Genomic DNA, 18625 nt, shown 5'->3' on the forward strand with positions numbered 1-18625 from the left:
CTGCAAGAGAAGACTTGAAAGAAGAAGCTTTACTGAGAACATTCATAAACAGTCTTACATTATCAGAAATAAGCCTTCCCTTGATAAACCCTGATTGTTATTTTCCTATAAGATGGGGAAGAAGGGGAAAAAGGGATTCTAAATGGAGGACTGAGAGCTTAGCAATGGGGGGGTCAGTGTTTTAAAACGTTATAAAATGTCTAAATTGTGCATCTATCGGGCGACTGCATTTATTTTGATAGATTTTAAGATTAGTGATTTAAATTTAGGGTGTTACGTTTTAAAATCGCTTTGTTCTCAAATTATGACTATTGGGGGTTTGAAATCTGCATGAGGGACAAGCAGTTTAAGGGGGTCGTTTTGCAAGGGGGGAGGGTATTTTATAATCCTAAACACCTTGGGTAATTTAAATGAAATGCCTTCTTCCTGTTTTGTCTTTTGAGAAATTGTGTATGATTTATTTTATATAAACAATAAAAAAAAATTATAATTGCAAAATAAGTAAACGACCATAGTGAGTACATCCTGCTCCCTAAATTGATTTTTTCCCGAACTAACATTTTCAGGAAGTGCAGCCCATGGCCATGGAAGTTGACCATCCGCAGATCGTGGCTTTGACGCAAGCCCTGTCTATACCTCTACAAGTGGAATACGTTGACGATACGGACACTGCTGTTAACCACCACAGGTTTCCAGAGGAAGCAATTCCGCAGGTGTATATGCTCTTTAGAAGACAGCACTACAACATTCTTTATTATGCTCCCTAAGGAAACATACACTTTTTAATCTTCGCTGACTACGGCAAAGCTTCAGAATAATGTGAAAAAGTGTCTGTCACACATATCTCTCAAATGTATTCAACAATCATAGACCTGTTCTGCCTATTTTGGTGCTCTTTGTTGGGATGCATTGGACATGCTTAGAGAGAAATTCTGCTCCAGGCGTGGCTATTATCAAACAGCCTCAATGCTATTTTGAATAAATATTTTGGGGAGAAGGTCTTATCCACCTTGTCAAATCAGCAAGCCATCAAATACGGTAGGTTATGTTGTAGCACTTTATAAAAGATTCAGTATCCTACCCAGAAGCCACCTCGCTCACTTAGCACAGAATGTAAAGTTCCAGCTGCTCTCAGGAACTGGTGTAATGGATGTTGTGCAGAGAGGATCTACTGATAAAATATTTGTAAAGAACTCCGCAATTTTTTTTCTATGAAATTAAATCTGCTGCTATGAATATCAATATACCTTTAACTCAACTTTGTACAGTAGGTAATGAGCTGCTTTAACTTTTTTTAACTTGAAATATTGGAATTGCCTTTGAAGGTATTAAAAATACATTCATTAACACAAAATGTAAGTTATGATGTCGGGCAGTGAATGAAATTGAACAGATATAGATTCAAACTCTAGCTCCATTTCTTACAATAAAACACTTAACAATTGTGTTTCATAATTGAGGAGTGTTGTTAATACTTTGTGTGTAGTTCAGTATTCCCTTGTCCGGCCAGAGTATAGTGGCTTCTCTACGGTAGCCATCTAGACAGCCTAGGGTAATGTGTGATACTCTGGCAGCCTAATGCAGGTCACCCTAGGCTCGGGGAGTGCCAGAGAACGGCTTTCACCACCTGGAGGTGCTCTCTTTTATACCTCTGTACCCACCACCGCCTGCTCAATGTTAAAGCACTTAGGGAATGAAGGTGAGCGTATCTAGTAGTCTGAAGATCTAACTCTGGCGAGTTTTATTTTCATCTTATGACCTCCATATGTACATATGCACATATGAAGATGCAGTTGGCTGAGTTCTGATTGCAGAATCGTTTGTCTTTCTTTAACAAAAAGCTGTCAGCCTTTTGATCTTTTGGGTTGGACTTTTTCTGGGCCAAGTTTCTCTAGGGGCGTGGCTTGGTCAGTAAGATTTGGGTGTGGGGCTGAGCTTCAGATTTTCAGACAATCAGTCTGGCATATATAATGTTCAAATACTGTGTATGACAAGCAGGGTGCACGAGAGAGGCCTGAGGAATAGCAGAAAGGGAAACAAATGTGGATTGGTAGGAGCACTAAAAGATAAAACACAATATTTGGTAAAATAACCAATATGTTTGAGGACATTCAAAACAGAGAGGGCGAGCGTGTGTGTGCGTTTTTAGTCTGTGTGTATGGAACAATTTCTGGTGTAATCCGACAGACATCTTACCATACCCAACTGAATGCACCTGGACCCAACTATTTCTCGGAACATATATTTACTAGGGGGGGTGTAACACTCCAAACACTGTTCCCCCCGAAGCTACGCCCCTGAGTATCTCTCCAAAAGGGTACCTTGATTCTTAATCTTCCTGTTAGGCACAAATTCCACCCTCAGGACGTCATATACCCAAAAGCAAACACTCTCATTCAGACTCCATTACTCTATTTCTCCCCACCAGTCTACCACAACTGTCTTCAGACCCTGATTCCTCTCACTCCAGCAGTGCCCTTTCCAGATCTCATTTGGATCTCATTCCTTCACCCACTCCCTATTTCTTAGGTATCCAGCTTTACCTTGACCCTTGAGCTGCCATCTTTCTATATGCTGATCAGAGACATACGTTTGTTGACTGCTACACACCACTACTCCACCCCCACATGTGATGTGAGCATTTTAGTCTTCCTCTCGCCCTCCGAGTATTTTGAAACAGGCTAAGGCCTGTATTTAGTGGCTTAGAAGCAATCAGAACAAGATACCAAATTAGTGGTTCATATGCAATCAGACCCGGAGAGACATTAACACCTTGAATGCTAAAGGTAATCCTCCAGGATGCTGACTTTTCTTGATTCCCATTGTTCATGATGAGCTCAGCTCGTCATGAGTGTATGGAGGTGTACATCATGACAAGCTGAGCTCGTCATGAGCGTCCAAGGGGTTAAAGGAATACAGACACAAATTGACAACATGTCACAGGACATCCTAAACACACTGAAAACAATGGAAAAGATCCTGAAAATCACTGTAGGCACACACTCCAAAGTTGAGCACATCCAAGAATGAATGCAGAAGTCTCATGAATAAAGGAATGAGATGGCCATGCCATTAACAGATAGGCCCAATCGACCAGATAGGACTCTTAGGTTCATAACAGAAGAAGAAACCCTGTCCTTACTACAGGTATACCAGCCCACAGAACACAGTAGAGGGGAGGTAATTAGAACAGTTCCGATTGATGCTAATAGAACATCCAGACATAAGGTAAGGAAGCCAGACCTCAACAACTTACATCAAGTCCAGCTATCCACGAACCTGCTTGAACGGGACCCTAGTAACGCAAGAAAGCCTCCGAAATGCCTATTTCTCAACTGTAGGTCCACAGTAAAACATGCGTCAGACATCGCTGCACTTATCATTAACCAGGAAATTGGTCTAGCGATCCTAACAGAAACATGGCTTTCGGAATCATCATCTCCATGCATTGATCTGTTAATGCCCCCTCATTATAACATAGTGAGACTGGATAGACCAAAAAAGATAGGAGGTGGGATAGCCTGCATCCACCGATCAGACATAGAAATCAACCAAAACCAATCCGATCCTCTGGAAGCCTATGAATACCTAGGTCTTAATATACGATCAACAGGCAATCAAAGATGCAACCTGCATGCCATATACCATCCTCCAGGAAATAATGCTATTTTTATAGACCAGTTAATGGAGATTATCACGGATACCTCTAACACTCACACTAACGACATATTCCTGGGTGATTTCAACTTACACTGGGATGACAGGAAGGACAAACTGATAAACGCTCTTAAAGACTTCTTGACTGAGCTAAACCTTACCCAAGACTGCACACAGCCAACACACTCAAAAGGAGGAACGCTAGACTGGATATTATCAAAAAACAAGAACATAGTGATCCACTCAGTTATGCCATGCGACTGGTCGGATCACCATGCCATAACCTTCCTAATACCAACACTGAAAAGGGAAAAGATCGCGCAGCCTATTAAACTCAAAAAGTGGACCCGGGACATTAAAGACCCGAATATTGAACGGTTAGTAGAAAATTGTGAGAAAGATCTGAATCCACCGAACAACTTGCGGAATGTGAATAATCTAACTGACCACTACACTACGACAGTAACAACACTATGCCACTAAAGCTAAAAAGAGTCTTGGAAAAGGACAAAAACCCCTGGTTTAATGGTACACTGAATGATGATAGATGAAAACTAAAAATGGCCGAAAGAAAATGGAGACAACACCCTGCAACACCAGAGCTGAAATCACTAAGAAAAATCAGAAACGAATACAACAAAAAGATCCTTAAGTCCAAAAAAGAATATATTAGATCAGAATTGGATAACGCCAAAAACAGGCCACGGAAACTATTTGAGATATTAAAGCAGCAATCCAACAAAGCGGCAAAATCGTCCCAAGTAACCACTAAAACTCAGCTGAGCTGTGAAGAATTCTCGAATTTCTTCACCGACAAGGCCAACACTTTGGAAACAGAGCTCAAGATGGCAGCGGACAACCTGCACAACCAGCCACACAGACTGTACAATACCACTCTGACAATCGACCCTGAGGAAGCAAAAAACTAAGCGCATTGGGATACCTTCAAGTTATGTGATCAGAATACCATTGCCAAAACACTAGCTGATATCAAACCGAATAACCACTATAATGATCCACTCCCCACCAAATGTCTACAAAACATCAACCACATCATCATCCCAATATGGACAAAAATAATAAATGCCTCGTTATCACAAGGGATCCTTCCAGAATGCTTAAAAACAGGCCAAGTTGTACCGATCATCTAAAAAGCAACAGCGGACCCAGCAGATCCTAGTAACTTTTGTCCAGTTACCAATATTCCATTACTGGCCAAACTAATCGAGAAATGTGTACAAAACCAACTGAGACAACACATCACTAATTTCATGCTATTGGGCGACTGCCAATCGGGATTCAGAACAGGCCACACAGCACGGAAACAGCGATCCTACATATCATCGATGACGCAATACAGGCCCTAGATCTCAATAGAACATGTTTACTAGTCCTTCTTGACCTGTCATTGGCATTCAACACCGTAAATCATGAAAAGTTACTAGACAGACTACACAAGAGGATGGGAATGTCGGGAATTGTGCTGAAATGGTTTGAATCCTTCCTTCAGAACAGACCTGAAAGATTCTTGGTCAACGAGACACTATCCCAATCCTGTCCGAACTCGATCGGAATCCCTGAAGGATCTACACTATCTCCTTCACTTTTTAACTTATACGTCGAACCTCTGACAGAAATCCTCCGAGACGCAAACATATCCTATCACATGTACGTGGACGACACGCAGATTTACATCAAGGTCGCATCTATGTGGGACATCAAGTTAATCAATGAGGCTTTAAAAGCGACAACACGCTGGTTAACCAGTAATCACCTGAAGCTAAATGCACAAAAAACTGAAATCCTATTAATCTCACCACCAAAGAACCACACAGATGCGATGGAATGGACCAAATGGATCACAGCACTAAACTGCACCCCTACGCTAGTGGACTCAGCCAAATTATTAGGAATCACATTAGATAAGAATCTAGACATGAAAGCCCACATCAGATCAATGGCAAAAAATGCCCACTTTCACTTGACCTACTTAAGGAAATTGAAACCATTCATATCATCGGCAGACCTCAAACTGGCAATACAATCATTAGTTATCTCAAGGATTGAATATGGATGTACAACCTTAGCAGGTCTACCAAAAATTTCCACGGCACCACTAAAAGCATGCCTCAATGCAGCAGCAAGGCTCATTACCGGATCGAGAAAATTCGACCATATTTCACCACACCTAAAATCGTTAAACTGGCTACCATATGAAGCCAGAATCCAATTTAAAATGGCATGTACCACCCACAAAGCACTCCTCTACAAAACACCAAAATACCTGGCCCAGAAGATTGAGTTTTCTGGAGGAAGCAGACCAGCCAGGAGTGCCAAGGAGCTGCTGCTGAGCCCACCCATCTTCCGGAAGAAGAAAACATATGACAGAGCTTTCTCTGGGGCAGCCCCCAGAATATGGAACTCACTCCCTCCGAATATCAGGAAAATTACAAACACGGCAACATTAAAAAAGGAAGCTCAGATCTTCCTAATGAGTAAGTTCCTTACATAGACAAGAACGGACTTCACCGCCACCGCATCTTAGATGTGCAAAAACGGAACACCGAATGGAAGAAAGAGAAAGTCTCCAGTTAAACGGGGAACAACCTAGTGGCGCTACACCTTCCCAGAACCTGGAGGAAGATTGCACAGATAAAGACAAGTCAGAACTATTTGTACAGGAATACAGCATACAATATAGTAAGCTAGTAGAATAACATATATGATAACCTGGGAGATAGACGCAGACAGAAATTTTATAGAAATGTGTAATCCAGATGTTAATACTAGCCTCATTTTAGCAAACCATTGTACATATTCCAGGATATTTCCCCCTTTTAGACGTATACCTAACCTACCTCATATCAGTGTGATACGTTTACTATATAGCTCTATACTTACCTACCTCATTCACTATATGGTAATATGGTAATGTTATGCAAGTTGTATCTCAAATCTACCTCATGTATATGTATCTGTGAAGCGCTCTGATACCCAAGGGTCACGTTCGCTCTATATAAAACTCTCTAAATAAAACTAAATATTACCAAATAAAGAATATAAATAAATACCTCCATGTATTTTTTCCAGGCAAATTCATGTAACTGAAAAATATGTAGTGTTAAGAGGCCTATCATGCTTTTCTTGTATTTTTTTGTAAACTATCATTTTCTCAGGTTATACACTTCATTTACTTTTTCTATGTGAACCTCTTTGATCCATACTGATGTGCCTGTATTACATAGTAAGTAAACCAATAGAGGCCTTTCAGACAAATTTGACTTTGTAGTATGTTTACTAGTCCTACAGTAGTACTACTCTTGTATCATAAAATGCTATTCACAAACCAATGTGCAGGTTCTAAGCCTCCACTCCGCTTATATCGTCTCTGTGTTGATCTTCACCCCGGTTGCGTAGATAAGTAATACTTACTGCAAAATGAGAGGGGTTTAGGGATGGGTAAGGAGCGGTTTATAGAAGTTTAAGAAGGGACTTGAGTATGGGACAAACACCCACTCACTAAAGAGTAAACCATTGCAATTCACAAACGGCACTTCTAAAATTCCTACAGCCACAGTTGCCTAAAACAGTATTAAATGTTCTCCAGCCCTCTCATGAAGTAAGTTCACCGAAACACATGGCCAGCCACCAGTACTGCAACAGAATAACAGAACCACCAAATTACTATAAAAGTATATTAGAAATCAATCAAACCTTTATTTCTAAGAGCCGAAAAATTAGATAAACGTAAGAAAATCCTGTGTAATGTTAAAGCAAGGTTTGTTTTAACATACAGTATTTTTTTAAAGCAACTCCTTTGAATTTTATAACAAGACTTACAACACTTTCAACACACATAGTAATGCAATGAATGATTGTTGTGTGCTCCACCACCCATCTGCAGGTGAAACATTTTTCAATACAAACAGTCACATTCAGGCAGACCACATAAATCAACTCACAAACCAAACATCTTCTTGTGCCTTCACTATGTCAGTGAATGTGTTTTTTGCACTGCCCTTTTACAGGCAATCAGACAAAATCTTTGGAGTATCCAGGGAAGCAGTAATTGCCCATTACCTCTTCTCACCTGAAGTGATCCTTGACACGTTATGTTATTGTAGGAAGTTGGGTTACTGCTCAAGCAGCAAGCACAATTCTCGTCTGGATGAAATGCAGGCAAACCCCAAATTAACCTGTGCTCAATCCTCTGGTAGCTTTGCACGAAACAGTCAGGATCAATTTAGAGGCAGTGTGTAAAGTATTTTTGCAGCTGGAGTCACTTTTATTAACTCCAAATCTACTCAATAAATGTGTTATATTACTTAGTACAGTTAAACAAAGAATGGTTCTGGCGGGTAGAACAAACGTTAGTTGGGGAAGCGTTGACTGCAATCTACAGGATAAGCTCTCCAACATGCATCATATGAACAAATGATACAGTTCACTAGGTACTTAAAGGAAATGAGAACTGAGCAGTATTGTTTATGAAAAGATATTTATATCAGAATTACTTCATTCAATGATATTTACATTCCAATGATTGACTGTCAAGATCAATTTTATACATAAATATAATTATAAAGTGTGTAAGGGTGACAATTGTGTAAGGTGCTCAGGTGGTGAGCAATATGTACAGTGTAACCTTGTTTGAATTTTATATACAAGTGTAAAATAGGCCAGATGTTGATTTGATTCCAGAGATTTCTATCTTCAATGGTATAGAGTCCTGGTAGTACTGGGCCTATCGTAATCATTGACGTTTCGACCCTAAGGTGCCCCAGTTGGTGGTCACGGCGGGTCTTCCTCAAGACAGGTAGGTATGGGGGTGGAGGAAGTTTTGGTTTGATGACAGTCTGAAACAGATAGCGATGCGTGTTTTAGAGAGACTGAAGGTGATTGGACTTAAAACACCAGGTCAAGTGAAGGTGTCTGGACTAGAACACCATATCAGAGGGGCTGGACTACTCACCATCCTGAAGGCCGGATTTGATTTAACCTGGAACGGTGAAGCGCGAAGAGGTACTTTGTGCGTCCACCGGAAACATTCTATGAGATGGGGGGGAGGGACCCAGTTAGAGGCTAATCAGCCTGGTCACGTGTAGAACGTTAGTTGTGAGGTGCTTTACTCCGTGGTTAGTGGTGGGGTGTTTAATTCTGCGCTTTGTTTAGAGAATTTATATAACAAATATTGTGCAGTGAATATTTATAAACCACTGTCAAATATCGTGCAGTGAATAATTAATACTGGAAGGGTAACTGCTCCGATCTTAGCTTGTGTGGTGAGGATTGTTGATTGTAATCTACTGGCTCCACACCGAATCGTGAGTTGGTGGTGTTAGATGAAGCAGGGCGTGCTGATACTATGCGAATTAACTCGAGAGAAATCGATCTTATTTTAAAATAGTCTGAGCAAGTTTCGATGTAAAATGCAAGGTACTTTAAAACTGCGCCCTGAGCGGGTGAGAAGTCATTAAATAAGGCATAGAAACAACTAAATTGGTGTAAAAATGTGCATCAGTTGAGTGATAACAATGCCGGGCCCGGTGGTTGAGCCTTCCTGGAGGCACGCCTTAGTTGCGGAAGATTTCCCGTTTTCGAATGGCAGACCCAGTGCAGTGCAACATGCGATATACTTATTAAACAATGGCATTACTGAGCGTGATTATGCCATGATACTGCGCTATTTCCTTGACACTGGTTGGCAACTAAACAAGTGGGAAAGTTTAAATGGACAGTGGTGAATGGCATTAGTTTGATCATGGGACCTGGCCGGGGGCTCACCTTGCTACTGAAGAATTCAGTTCTGCAAGGGATGGCTAGCGATCACATCCGTCATCTGCTTGAAATCAGAGTGGATACCGCGTTGTACATTGCTTAGTAATGTACTCTGAGTGATAAGTGGCCGCAAGGACGCGTATACGTAGCCGACGCGCTCCATTGCCACTATATATACCCTACCCAAGATGCACAAACGTTTGGATAAACCACCAGGTAGACCAATCATTTCAGGATGTGGCTCGATATTGGAACCAGCCAATAAATTTATTGATCATTTTCTACAACCCTGGGTCCAAAAAACTCATATGTTCGTGATTCAATGGACATCATCCAACTCCTAGAAGACCAGCCTTTTGATATTACCACACAACTCTTAGTAACATTGGATGTTTTGTCACTCTACACTTCTATACCTCAGACGAAGGCGATAGATGTGGTCCGAGCCACGCTGGACAGATTCCCAGCGCCACACTGGATACCCACAAGTTTTCTTGTTGACATGCTTGAAATCGCAATGAAAAAGAATTACTTTGTATTTAAGAAACAGTTCTATTTTCAATGCAAGGGAGTTGCAATGGGTGCAACTTATGCACCAAGTCTGGCAAATATTTACATGGACAACTAAGATGAAGAACACCTTTACTCACACCTTAACCCATTAATCGACTGTATCGCAGTCTGGAAGAGATACATAGATGATGTGGTCATGATCTGGTCTGGCACTGAGTACGACTGCAAGATTTCTTCGAATGGCTGAATAAAAGAAGCAGCGATATTCAATTCACAATGAATTACAATTGCTAAACCATAGACTTTCTAGACATAACCTTTAAAGTGGCGAAAGGCTTGCTTTACTGTGACCTTTACACGAAACCAACAGAAAGAAATACGTTACTCAAATACGAGTCCCATCATCCACGCAACCTAAGAGACAATTTACCCTATGGACAATACTTGAGAATGAGGAGAAATTGCACTAGAAGGGAGGATTTCTTCAGAGAGATTGATGTCCTGAAAAAGCGACTACAGGAACGTGGTTACCCATCTGGGCTCCTGAAACGGGCCAGGAAGAGGGCATGGTATTGCCCGAGAGAAGAGCTACTGAGACCCAAAGAAAAGAAGACTCACAAGGACAACATAGTGTGCGTTACCACATTCCATTCTAAAAGCAACACAATAGAAAAGATTGTCTGAAAATACTGGAATCTGGTCGCACCTAAACTGAACACCAATGACAATCCCTTATTTGCCTTTAATAGAGGAAGGAACGTTAAGGACAGTGTGGTTAAAGCCTATTTGGAACCTACAAAACAACCAGACCTACGGGACCAACTGGGACTTCCGCCCCTACTAGGACACTTGTAAAGCCTGCCCCTTGTGCATGGAAGGGCAAACGCTGATATACAACAATAAAACCTACAAGTTGCCCTCACTGACTAATTGTAGCAGTACAAATATCATATACATCATTCTTTGTCCCTGCAACATACCATACATTGGTCAGACTACCCGGAAAGTCAAAACAAGAGTGCTGCAACACATGAGTAAGATCAGATGCCAGGTAGAGGGAGCACCACTGGTAGACCACTTCCTCACCCTGAAACACACCAGAGAGCATTAGATGGAGGGTGGTGGAAAAGATCAACGCAAACCCAAGACGTGGTTCCATTGCAGTAGCTCTCAATCATAGGTAATGTAAATGGATACACATTTTAAACTCAGTGGTCAATGGATTAAATGAACAGAAAGAGATAGCCAAGCAAATGGGTCTACTATAAGGTCATCTTTTTGTAGGTATCTCCTGAGTACTAGTCCTGAGCAATGCAATTCAATCCGGTCCTGAACAAATGTAATTCTTTCCAACAGTTGACCACTAACATCTGCCATAATGTAGTCCTATTATATCATGTGTGTACAATACTAACTGCCCTCTATTGAATGTAAATGATTTAATCAATCATAATATTGTCTATTAACACCTGCCAGTGTGTATCTAACTATAACATGTGGCCGTTATCAAATGTAAATTATGTAACATGAGCAACGCAATTCAATCTGGTCCTGAACAATGTAATTCTTTCCAATAGATGGCCACCAACATCTGCCATTATTGAGTCCTAATACATCATGTGTGTACAATACAAACTGGCTTTCATTGTATGTAAACTATGTAATCAATCGTAATATTGGCTATTAACCTCTGCCAGTTTGTATCTAACTATAACATGTGACAGTCATCAAATGTAAATTAGGTAACATACCAGACTGATTGCAGCATTGGTGGTTATTCTATGTTGAGATTACTACAGTTTCGTTATGCACACATACCACACACAGTAAAAGCATAAATAACACACTCTAAGTAAGGGTGGTGTCATGGCCGGACGTTAACTTGGATATCTGTTGCACATTGACATTGATGACAAATTGAAAATAATCGAAGCCCCTTTAAGATTATCTCGCCTCCATACGCAGCGTAAAACTAGCAGCGCTAGAGCTCACACCACTCGCGTGTTACATTAAGGAACGCGCACGTCATCTCCTGGCAACGGAGCGCGTCGGCTACGTACACGCGTCCTCGCGGCCACATGTCAGTCAGAGTACATTAATAAGCAATGTACAAAGCGGCATCCACTCTGACTTCAAGCAGATGACGGATGTGATCGCTAGCCATCCCTCGCAGAACTGAATTCTCCAGTAGCAAAGTGAGTCCCCGGCCAGGTCCCATGATCAAACTAATGCCATTCACCACTGCCCATTTAAACTTTCTGTAATAAATGTGGATGAAGCAGTTGATTCAGGTAAGTGAGTTTATTCTTTTCAAAGGTAACTCCACCCGTCATGGACGTCTGGTCTCCGTGAAGCCGGTGGTTACAATGGCAAACGGAAAGACTCAGCCGTCCATGCGCGAGGGAAGTAATTCAAAACACAACAGGGTATACACGGCCGTGGCACGTGTATACACATTCTTAAAAGTAAACACACACTAGACTCAGGCTTTGGCTCGTGAGATGGACGGAGATCGAACCCACGAGCCAAACCCACGAGAAGACGGCAACGCGAGCGGAGCCCGCCATTACACCACCTTCCCCCTTACAACAGTCAATAAAAATGGAAAGAGAAAACAAATGAAATAAACTGGATCTAAACACAGGTAACACAAATGTCTAAAATTTAATGAACTCGTTATATCTCTCAGGAGCCCTGATGTGTCTGCCGAAAGAAGAAACTTTTGTGTGAGTAGGGACATCCTGGCTAACAACAACGTTTGGAGGATCCAGAGAAACCTCCCCTGAAGACTGCTCCGAAGACTGAAGGGCTTGTGGAAGGGAATGGTTAGGAACACCAGAAACAGAAGGGGCATTCATCCAAAAACTCCAATCCAAATTACCGGAGTTACCATTATGCTTCCTTCCTTTGATAATCTCTGCTTGGTGATCAGAGACTTTCACAAGCTGGCGTTTGTTCCACCAACCCTTTTTCCCCAGAAAGGCTGCTCCCTTACTCACTTTAATTACCTGGATGGGTGCAAAAAATTTTGAGCGTCCTTTAACTACCCTACCTGGATTCTTGATTAAAACCCAATCACCAACCAGCAGGTCCACCAATTTACCATCTGAAGTACCATCTAACTGTAATTTCATTTGGCTCTGTTTTTCTAGAACAGATTTCCTAACAGAATCCAAATCGATAGTTCTACCAGCGGGGTCCTGATGTAACCAGGAAGGAAATAGAACAGAACGATTCTCTCTACCTCTCAGTAAGGAAAACGGGGAGACCCCAGTCACGCAATGAGGGGATGTATTATAGTGCCATACTTTTTGTTTTACAAATTCGACCACATTATAACCACAAGAAATCGCCGTCTGGACACCCTCTTTGATCACTTTATTCCCCCTCTCGACAAGACCATTCGAAGCTGGAGAATAAAGGGAGACTTTGAGTTGTTTGATGTCTAATTGTTTCAAAAACTTGGACATTTTATCCGAAACAAAATGAGTTCCGTTATCAGTGACAATGAACTTGGGGGAACCCTCTGAATCAAACACCCTCTTGAGAAAAGTTATTGTGGAATCTGAATCAGGAGTCTTAACAAAATCAAAGTACATCCACTTTGAGAAATAGTCCACCAAAAGAATGATGTACTTATTCTCCTGCTGAAGAATGGAATATGGCCCCGAAAAGTCTACCCCAACTTTCTCCCAGGGAGAGTTAGGGAAATCCGTGGGATGTAGGGGAACTTTCAGTGTGCGCCAATGTTTATCGGATAATAAACACTCCGGGCACGAGTCAATCAAATTTTTAACTTGGACATCAATTGAGGGCCACCAATAGTGCTGCTTAATGCGCATAGAGGTTTTAGTTGTCCCCAGATGCCCTTGATGCGCCTTATTAATAATAGACTCCCTCAATTTAAAAGGAGGGACAAACTTCTCACCTCTTCGTACTATGCCGTTCTCAACAGACAGTTCCTCAGAAATTTGGGCAAAACTACGTAGATCGCCATTCAGACTTCTTGGTTCAGGCCAACAGCGTGTGGTAAACTCTATCACTTTTAACAACACATTGTCTAAAGCAGTGGCTTCCTTCCAATCGTCCTCAGAAATCACATCACTAACTTCATCCACTGCATCCACAAGGGTAACACATTCGACGTCCTCTACAAGAAAATCCTCCTCATCGTCCTTCTCCATAGCCATTCTAGATAGGCAATCAGCCCGAAAATTCTTGCCACCAACAATATGCTTAACAGAAAAATTGAACTCTTGTAATTTCGAGACTAATCTCATCAGTCTAGCTGACATGGACGTTGAACTGGATTTATCAAAGATGTAAATTAGTGGCTTGTGATCAGTGACCAACTCAAATCTTCTACCCCAAATGTACATTTTAAACTTGTGGACCGCCCAAGCACAAGCTAGAGCTTCCCTTTCGATAGTGCTGTACCTCTGTTCGAACTCTTTGAGTGCTCTAGATGCAAACGCCACAGTTTGTTCCTGACCGTTCACCTTTTGTGTAAGAACTGCCCCTAGACCAGAAATACTCGCATCTACAGTGATAACTGAGGTGGCATCTTCTCTGAATGCATGTATGGCTTTAGCAGAAACAATCATCTTCTTGATCTCACAAAAAACCTTGTCTAACTCTTGCGTCCAAACGAAACTAGACCCTTTCCTCAAAAGTTTTCTCAAAGGTTCCACTATTTGGGAATACGACTGGACAAACCTTGCATAATATTCTGCAAGTCCTAGGAAGGATCGTAAAGCATCCTTATCAGGAGGAGGTTTTGCGTCTTCAATGGCTCTAATGACTGAAAACTTGGGAGTGATACCTTGGTCCGATACTGTATGCCCTAGATAATCAATCTTGTTAACTGCAAACTTACATTTGTCTGCGCGAACAGTCATGTTCCTAGACATTAAAATTGAAAGCACATTTCTAAGAATAACGTCGTGTTCGTTTAATGATTTGGCAAAAATCAGGATGTCATCAAGGTATGCCTGCACACCCGCTATGCCTTGAAACATCACATCCATCAGCTTCTGGAAAACGCTTCCAGCCGATGCTAACCCAAAAGGGAGGCGAAGGAATTTGAAAGCTCCGAAAGGAGTAATAAAAGAGGTAAGTTCTTGGGATTCCTTCGCTAAAGACACCTGATGGTACGCTGACCTCAGATCGATCAACGAGAACCATTTAGCGTCGCCTATGTTAGCCAGAAGCTCGTGGATTCTCGGTAGCGGGTGACAGTCAACAATAATGTTCTTATTTAATGAGCGTAAGTCCGCACATAATCTAATTTCCCCAGTCTTTTTGCGTGCGACTACAATTGGTGCGACCCATTGTGAAGAATTGATGGGGGAAATGATACCTTGTTTACACAAATCATCCAACATTATTTTTAATTCAGATCTGACACTCAGTGGGACAGCTCTAACTTTATGACTAACTGGTTGTGCCCCGGGTATCAGTCTAATCTTATGCTCAAATCCTTTGACACTCCCTACCATTTCCATGAATACTGGTTTAAATTCTGCCAAAATTTCTTGAACCTTTGCGTTATGATCATCAATTACAGCAACAGGTAAATCAGTTTTAAAGGTAGGTAACTTCCCAACTTTAATGGGGTTCTCATCACCTGGAACTAAATAAAGACCCATCAAGGCTAAGTCTTTCCAGCCCACGATGTCTTTGCCTTTTTCTGCTACATAAATTTTAGTGACGGTCTCCCTCCCCAAGCATTGGACTAATCCTTCAAAATACCCTAGCATGTTAATATTCTTCTCCCCAAATGCTAGTGGATTAACATCAGATTCAATCAGTTCGACTCTTTTGTCCCATTTTTCGTAAAAAGTTGAATCTCTAAGGATAGTGTATGGGGAGCCTGAATCCGCCATGACTTGAAGGTGTACATTATCAATAATAGCTGCACATAGTGGACCCTTAATAGAATCAATGTCACCATTAGCATCAAGAGTTACAATAATGTTCTTAAAAGATTCAGTACATGCATCGAAGTCCACCATATTAACATTCGGAGGTTTCTTCGCGAATCTGCAAACCCCCTGAAAATGTCCAATTTTTTTACAAATAGAACACCGCTTCTTGAGAGCAGGGCAATTTGGGGCGTTCCCAATGTGATCCTTTGAACCGCACCTATAACAAAAGTAAGTTTTTTTTCTTTGGTTAAATTTATTGGGTTGAACTCTGCCTTTATTAGCAATGGCACAGAGAGTTTCTCCTTCATCAGAGTCATAGCAGTCTATAGCATTAACACCCTGTTTAGGTTGGTCCATAACAACTTTGCTGGTTAATGTAGAACGTTCAATGCTAAGAGCAAGGTCTATGACTTCACTTAAAGATGGGTTCTTGCACCCCAGAATTCTCTGTTTAATCTTCCTTGATGCTCAATTAAATACGAACTGGTCTCTAATAAATTTATCAGGAGAAGGTTCGAAATTGCAAGTGATTGCTAAAACTCTGAGTGCAGCGATGTACTCTTCCACTTTCTCGTCCTCTTTTTGTTTCCTGGCATAGAAGTTGTGCCTTTCTAACATAATGTTAGGTTCGTCACAAAATTGTTTTTTTAACCTTGCAATGGCTTCAATGTAAACGTTCCAAGGATTATCCCCACTTTCATCTAGTGCAATAGGTGGTGCTATGGGAACAATACTCTTAAAAATTCGTTGACCAGCTTGTCCTAAACAACCAAAAAGGATAGCGAATTTTCTTTTGTCAGAATAATCAGTGGCATCAATAGCAATTAAATGATTCTCGAACAACCCGAACCACTCAGACCAAATTATGTCTGGAGTGCCTGGTTTGTTCAAGAAAGGTGGAGGTTGAGTAATCTGATGCCACTGGTTATTAGCCATGTTCAATAACAGTGCAGAAATATGAATGAGGTTTATAAATCTAAAATCACAATAACCTTAACACTAACAAGATGTCAGTTTTAGCCTGAGCATATGCGATTTTTAAGATGTGGAAATGCTGTTTAAATAATGAGATAAATGTTCCAAAAACGTCTATAACGTTATAAATATGTAAATTCAAAAATGAAAAGCGTGCGTATCGCTGCAAAGATACGCTGTGCACAACCTTGACTATCCTGTGATTATCTGTTGAAAGCGTGCGTGTCGCTGGAGTAACACGCAATAGTTAAATGACTATTTAACAACGTGCGCATCGTTGGAAATGACACGCAATACAAAGATTTAAATCAAACAATAACGTGCGCGTCGTTGATGAAAATACGCGAAGGATAATTGCTTAAATAAATATCAAAATCGTTGTATGTCGAAAGCGTGCGTGTCGCTGAAGTGACACGCAATGTTTTCGATCACAACGTGCGTATCGTTGAAGCTGCGCTCATTAAATAAACACTTTCAATCAACACAGTACCTTGTTGTGTCTTCAGTCTTCATCGATACCTCAATAAAGTTGTTGTTTAAAGGAACATCCAATGAGGCTGATCGAGAAGAAAGGTGATTGTAACCGCCCAATAGGAGTCGCTGAAAGACGAAATTTGGAAAGGCAACTCCGTTGATTGGAAAAGCGGTAGTTTCATCCGACCAATGACATCACACGAAATTGACGAAGTGCTGAATCCGGGAAAAAGGTCAGCGTGGGTGGGGTGGAGTCTCCCGATCGTCGCCAAAATATGCAATAAATGTGGATGAAGCAGTTGATTCAGGTAAGTGAGTTTATTCTTTTCAAAGGTAACTCCACCCGTCATGGACGTCTGGTCTCCGTGAAGCCGGTGGTTACAATGGCAAACGGAAAGACTCAGCCGTCCATGCGCGAGGGAAGTAATTCAAAACACAACAGGGTATACACGGCCGTGGCACGTGTATACACATTCTTAAAAGTAAACACACACTAGACTCAGGCTTTGGCTCGTGAGATGGACGGAGATCGAACCCACGAGCCAAACCCACGAGAAGACGGCAACGCGAGCGGAGCCCGCCATTACACTTTCCCACTTGTTTAGTTGCCCGCCAGTGTCAAGGAAATAGCGCAGTATCATGGCATAATCACGCTCACTAATGCCATTGTTTGATAAGTATATCGCATGTCGCACTGCACTGGGCCTGCCATTTGAAAACGGGAAATCTTCCGCAACAAAGGCGTGCCTCCGGGTAGGCTCAACCACCACGCCCGGCATTGTTATCACACAACCGATGCACGTTTTTAAACCCATTTAGTTGTTTCTATGCCTTATTTAATCACTTCTCACCCGCTCAGGGGGCCGTTTTAAAGTACCTTGCATGTTACATGGAAACTTGCTGACACTTTTTTAAAATGATATCGATTTCTCCCGAGTTAATACGCATACTATCTGCACGTCCTGCTTCATCTAACACCACCAACTCACAAGCCAGTAGATTACAACCGACAATCCTCACCACACAAGCTAAGATCGGAGCATGTACCCTTCCAGTATTAATTATTCACTGCACGATATTTGACAGTAGATTATAAATATTCACTGCACAATATTTGTTATATAAATTCTCTACACAAAAGCGCCGAATTAAACACCCCACCACTAACCACAGAGTTTAAGCACCTCACAACTAACGTTCTACACGTGATCAGGCTGATTAGCCTCTAACTAGGTCCCTCCCCCTCCATCTCATAGATAGTTTCCGGTGGACGCACAAAGTACCTCTTTGTGCTTCACCGA

At 41.5% G+C, this 18625-nt stretch overlaps 1 protein-coding gene across 1 annotated transcript in view; it reads left to right on the forward strand.

Moving 5' to 3' along the window:
• Window positions 1-1452, forward strand: part of OTUB2 (OTU deubiquitinase, ubiquitin aldehyde binding 2) — a 201000-nt gene extending 199548 nt beyond the window's left edge. Inside the window, exon 6 of the mRNA XM_086937718.1 lies at window positions 567-1452. Coding sequence (XP_086793844.1) covers window positions 567-767 — 201 coding nt within the window. The 3' untranslated portion in view covers window positions 768-1452. The remainder of the gene's footprint in view (window positions 1-566) is intronic.
• The last annotated feature ends 17173 nt before the right edge of the window (window positions 1453-18625 follow it).

Source organism: Lissotriton vulgaris, chromosome 9 (assembly GCF_964263255.1).
Source record: "Lissotriton vulgaris chromosome 9, aLisVul1.2, whole genome shotgun sequence".
Lineage (NCBI taxonomy): Eukaryota > Metazoa > Chordata > Amphibia > Caudata > Salamandridae > Lissotriton > Lissotriton vulgaris.